Below are 5,664 nucleotides of genomic sequence, written 5' to 3'. Positions count from 1 at the left end.
GGGGGGGGGAAGATTTGGTTTGAGGGAAAGTTTCGGATGGCAAATCTAGCGCTCGCAATGATGTGAAGGGAGGCTCGGGGGGCAGCTCTACTGGGACTGGTTCGGCGGAAGGTACAGGTGAGGAGGGGGATAAGAGATCTCCTTTGCGTGGGCTGAATGGAGTCAAGGACAACGGGGCGGCTAAAAAGCAGGTTGTGTATGTTCGTTCCCCGGTCAGGGGGGGGGCGACTAGATCGGAGACGGCAGGGCCTGCGGGAAATGTTCGAGCCTTAGTTGACAATGCTCGGCTGGGAACTGGGGCTGCGAGTGGTAGATCGGGGCGTTCACCGGCTGGTGAGGGGGAACCCAAGTTTGCTGGCAAGGCTTCGGCGGAACTAACTGATGGTAGTAGGGGTGGATCCGGCAGATTGGTGGGGGCTGGGTCGCATATGGAGCTGGATGGCCTTGATCTGACCCCTCAGGCGACCGATGATCATGGGGACGGAATGGAAATCATGGAAAATGATGAGGTGGTGGAATTTTTGAAGGAGGTCCAGGGCAACATTGGGGTGACTCCGTTGGTTGCTGCTGCGAGTCTCCCGACCGTGGAGGTTAAGTCAAAGAAGGATGAGGCACCGAACAGTAAGGTGGTTGATTTGGAAAGGCCACGATTCCAATTTGGAAGTATGAGTCGAATACAAGATTTGGGTAGATCACCGGCGGCGGTTGATTCTTCACGAGCTTTGCAGTGCAATGATTTTACTGTTACGGGTGATGCAATGCGTAACATCATTAATCCCGCTGATATGTTAGTTGATAGGGGTGAACCTCCTAAAATTGTTGGTGGTGAGACTTCTGGGATAAAATCCTGCCCCCCAAGTGTACGAAGAAATGCCAATACTGGAATTCTGGGGTCGAAACAGGAAGCGGACATTTGGAATGCTTCGGATGGGTCGGTCCTTGGTGCAAGGCCAAATCAGAATGCTTGGAGGAAGCCAGAGCCGGTGGCTCTAAGGTTGGAGGTGAACGCCTCAACTGTTTTAGGGTCGGATGGGATGATTTCGTTGAACCTGGACAAAGCTATAGGAAATGTCCAAAAGTTGGAGCGAGCCCTGGTGGGGTGCCTCCTTGGACGGAGGTTGCCCTTCTGGGTGGTACAAAGTGAACTTCAAAGGAAATGGGGGCATTTGGGCCTAACCCCGCATTACGCCGATGGGAGCAGACTGCTTTTTATGCTGGTTTGAGGATGCCAGTGCACGGGACAAGGTGATGATTGGGGGCCCTTGGTTCGTGGCAGGCCAAATTATTGGCGTGGAACAATGGGCGGTTGGATCAATGTCGAATTCTCCAAGGAAGTTCACTTCTTCGGTTTGGATACGGCTTCCCAATCTACCATTGGCCTACTGGGACGCCGAAAACATGGCCCGGCTTGCCATTGGGATTGGGGAACCTCTTTTCATGAACGAACCAACTAACTCATGGAATAGATGCGCCTTCGCACGTATCTGCGTTCGGTTGGATTTATCGAAGAAGTTACCCAAGGGAGTGTGGGCTCATGGGCTGGGAGGCTCATTCTTCGAACCGATTGAGTATGAGGGTATTCCGCTGATTTGTTTACACTGTGGGAAGGTTGGTCACAAGGCGGAGGTATGCAAAGAATCCAGAGATATGGGTAAGGTACAACCACCACCATCTACTACGACGGAGTCTGTTCCTCCTGGGCCAAATAAGGATTTGGAGGTGGACTGCGTTGAGCTCGGCGGAACAAGCTTAAAGGCGGCGTCGGTGGAGCGATCACCTGGGTTGGCGAATGTTGAGCAGGGCGAGTGGACTATTGTTAGTAGAAGAAGGAGACCCAAGCCAGCAAAAGTCGGTGGGAATTTGGCGGAACAGAGGATTGCCCAGCCCGGAACAGCAAGAAGAAATTCCAATAATCTGGCCTAGAAGGCTGTTGGTAAGGGGGATGTACATTTGGGGACTGGTGGAGGAACTGGTTCAGGTAGTGTAAATATGATCAAGAATGTAAGGAATGCTGGAGGTATAGATCAGGGTCCGAGTATCACCGAGAAGGAACCAGTGCTGGTTGGGGGGAGCAGCGGTTCATTTGAGCGAATGGTTAACTTGCCTATGAAGGACAACAATTACAACGAACCTACCACAGGTCTTGAGACCCTTGGGGTGCCTCTACAGGCTGGGACGGGCGTCCCACATGCATGCTCTCTGGACGGTATGGTGACGGAGTGCGTGGAGATTATCCCTCACGTGGCTCCCCTTTCGAATGGGACAGTGAATAGCGACAAATCTAGGATGGTGGAGAATTTCTCGATGCTTGGGTCTACACAATTGCACGGCACACGGCGGAGGAAACGTGGTGAGACTGTGGCTTCCCCTGCTCAGAAATTGACCCCAAGGGTGTTGCGTTTCTCTGGAACGAAGTCTGATGTCCATAAGGTGAAGAACGCTAACACTAGAGGTGCCAAAGATAGACGGTTGAAAGAATTGGGGTGCATTGGTTCCCTTCAGAAGCTGCCTGGTGTTCGTAGGAACAGGAACTCACGGGAGGGTGGTAATCCGGTACAATCTGAGCTCAACATGACTATCACGGATTGTTCTACGGGTGGCCGGATGAATGAGGAATTCACGGATCAATGGAAGGAGATCTTCTCGGATGTTTTTAGCGGCGGGGACACTTCCCCTTTAGTGAATAATGTTTAACATCCTTTGTTGGAATTGCAGAGGTGCGCGTAAGAAGGAGACCGGGAACTTCTTGTGGCACCTCATTGGGGAGCATAACATCAGCATCATTGGTCTTGTTGAGACCAAAATGGAAACCTTCTCTCGTGCGGATGTGGACAAGCTTGCGGGGAGGCACTGGGACTTTTGTTTTCAGCCTTCAGTGGGAAGTGCTGGGGGCATTCTTGTTCTTTGGCTTGGGTCGGTTGGCACCTTTTCTGTCACCTTTCAAACAAACCAGTGTATTATGGGGAGTTTTAGGTGGACATGCTCTCCGTCTTGGGAGATTGTGGTGGTGTACGGGGACAAGGACAGGTACACTAGGCAACGGATATGGGAGCACATCTCGAATCATCACGTTGCTAACCCCCCTTGGTGGTGGGAGGGGATTTCAATTGCAATATGGCACAGTATGAGAAGAAGGGGGGGAGACCCTTTGTCTTCAATCCTGCGGCTGGTGACATGGGAGACTTCATGAATGCGAACGGCTTGGTGGACCCTGGTTTCTCGGGGCCTGATTTCACTTGGACAAATAATAAGGATGCCGGAAGTCGGATTTACTCGCGTATGGATCGGTTTTTGATCAGCTCATCCATTCTGGATGAATTTCAGGGTCTGAAGGTGAAGCACCTCTCTAGGCTTACTTCTGACCATTGTCCCATTCTCTGCTCTGTTCAGGCGGGCTCGAAGAGGACTTATTCCTCTTGGATCCGGTTTGAGGATGTTTGGGCCAGCTTTCCGAGGGCGTGGCAGTTGGTTTCGGAAAAATGGAAGGTTCAGGATTCTGGCTCGGAAGCGATGATCCTGCAGAGAAAGTGCCTGAGAACTTTGAAGGCGTTATTCTTTTGGAGTAGAAACAAAATCAAAATGTTGAACCAGCTAAAGGATGAGCTTGACCGTGAGATAAGCATTTTGCAGGAAATTGATTGCTCTCCGTCCGGCCTCTCAGAGGCACAATCTGAATCTCTCAGGTATAAAGTTCAGCTGCTGAAGGCTACCCTGACCAGGATAACGACTTGGTGGGGGCAACGTGCGAAGGTTCGGTGGATTGAAGAGGGAGATGGGAACACACGGTTTTTTCACAACATGGCGTCGGCGAGAAGAAGAACCAATCTCATTGATCAGCTCAAGCACCCGGATGGGAGGTTGGTTACTGATCAGTCTGAGATTATTAGAATGGTGGAGGATTTTTTCCAGAGCAAGTGGGAGAATAACGACATTGTTTACTACGGGTGGCCCTCTCTTGATCTGCACTTTGCCAGCATGCAGCGGCTAGGTATATCTCTGGATTGTGAGATCACCCGTGAGGAAATTTGTCTTGCGGTGAAGTCGATGGGCAAGAATCGCGCCCCTGGACGTGATGGTGTGATGGCATCCTTCTTTAAATCGTTCTGGGATATTGTTGGTGAGCAGGTCATCTTGGCGTGCATGGAGTTTTTCTCTTCGGGACGGATGGAGCCTGAGTGGAAGGATACGGTGGTGGTTCTATTGCCTAAGGGTAACAATGCGGATCATCCTTCTAAATTTAAACCGATCAGTCTCTGTCAAACAATATATAAGGTCATTGCTAAGATATTAGTCAACCGTATCAAAGGAATATTGCCGTCCATTGTGTCTGTGGAACAAGCGGCATTTGTGCCGGGGAGATCAATTTCTGATCACTGCCTTTTGGGACAGGAAATTATGAACATGTTCAAGGTCTCCAAGTCTGCCAGACGATGGTTGGCATTAAAGGTCGATATGGAACAAGCCTACGACAAAATGAATTGGCATACTTTGGAGGTGGTGCTGATGAAGATGGGTTTCCCCCAAAGGTTCCGGTCGTGGGTGATGAGCTGCGTTACTGTTCCAAGGTTTGCTATTCTGGTGAATGGTACTCTTACGGAAGGGATAATGGCGGGATGTGGATTTCGGCAGGGGTGCCCGCTCTCCCCATACTTATTCATTCTGTGTTCGGAGCTGCTGTCTCTTCATTTCCGCAAAAACTACCCGGAGTTAGGCATCCAAATTAAGGTGGGAGGACCGGCCGTCTCCCACCTTCTTTATGCTGACGATGTTTTATGTTTTGCAGGAGCTACCATCCCTAATGTTCGGAAGCTATTGAAGATCCTGGATGACTATTGCGGCTTGACGGGGCAGAGAATTAACAAAAATAAATCTGCCATCTTATTTAGCAGAAAGGTTGCGTCATCCACTAAAAGCCGGCTAGCTAGGATTGCGGGATGTCGTAAGGTGATGGAAATGGATTACCTTGGCATCAAGTTTACATTGAGAAGGCTTACTAGGGCGGACTTTAGCCCTCTCCTCCAGAAAATTCAATTGCATATTCTTGTTTGGGGAACTCGTCAGTTATCGTTGGCGGGCAGGATTACTATGATTAACTCTGTGTTGCTTCCGTTGTTGGTGTTTGCTATGACGCACATGCTGGCTCCCCGGGGTGTGCTTGCTGATGCGGAAAGACTGTGTAGGAGCTTCCTCTGGGACAAAGATCAAAATCACAAGGGTCTTCATTATGCTGCTTGGGGCAGCCTCACCCGTCCGAGACGTCTTGGTGGTCTCGGCTTCCATGCCAGCAACAGCTGGACGGGGCCACTTCGTGCAAGGATTGCTTGGGATTTCATTAACAAGCCTCAAAATTTTTTCCAAAGATGTATGAGGCACAAGTATGGGGCCTGACCATGGGGGACGGAACAAAAAAGAGGTAAATCACATAGGTGGAGAATTATCTGCAATGGGGCCGACAGTTTGGCTGGCTCTCTCAGGTGGAAGGTCTGCAATGGGGAGGATATTGACACGATCAATCATGTGTGGCTCCAAGACTATGCTATCTGTTCTTGGCCGACTTTCTACAATATCGAGCTTGCCGAGGACAGCAGGGTGGTTGAGTTCATTATGACGGGCGGTGAATGGGACCGGTGTTGACCTCGATTTTGCCCAGACCCGGGCCTAAAG

General features: G+C 50.5%; 1 protein-coding gene across 1 annotated transcript; it reads left to right on the top strand.

Annotated features, from left to right (window-relative positions):
* The first annotated feature begins 1,248 nt into the window (after nt 1-1,248).
* On the top strand, nt 1,249-1,923 carry LOC110115507. The gene has a single exon (XM_020848768.1). The coding sequence runs from the start codon at nt 1,249-1,251 to the stop codon at nt 1,921-1,923; it is 675 nt and encodes a 224-aa protein (XP_020704427.1).
* The last annotated feature ends 3,741 nt before the right edge of the window (nt 1,924-5,664 follow it).

The sequence above is a fragment of the Dendrobium catenatum genome, unplaced genomic scaffold, assembly GCF_001605985.2.
Source record: "Dendrobium catenatum unplaced genomic scaffold, ASM160598v2 original_scaffold_126516, whole genome shotgun sequence".
In the NCBI taxonomy this organism is placed as follows: Eukaryota; Viridiplantae; Streptophyta; class Magnoliopsida; order Asparagales; family Orchidaceae; genus Dendrobium; species Dendrobium catenatum.
Note: the sequence above shows the minus strand (reverse complement) of the source record. Positions and strands in the feature narration are given on the sequence as shown.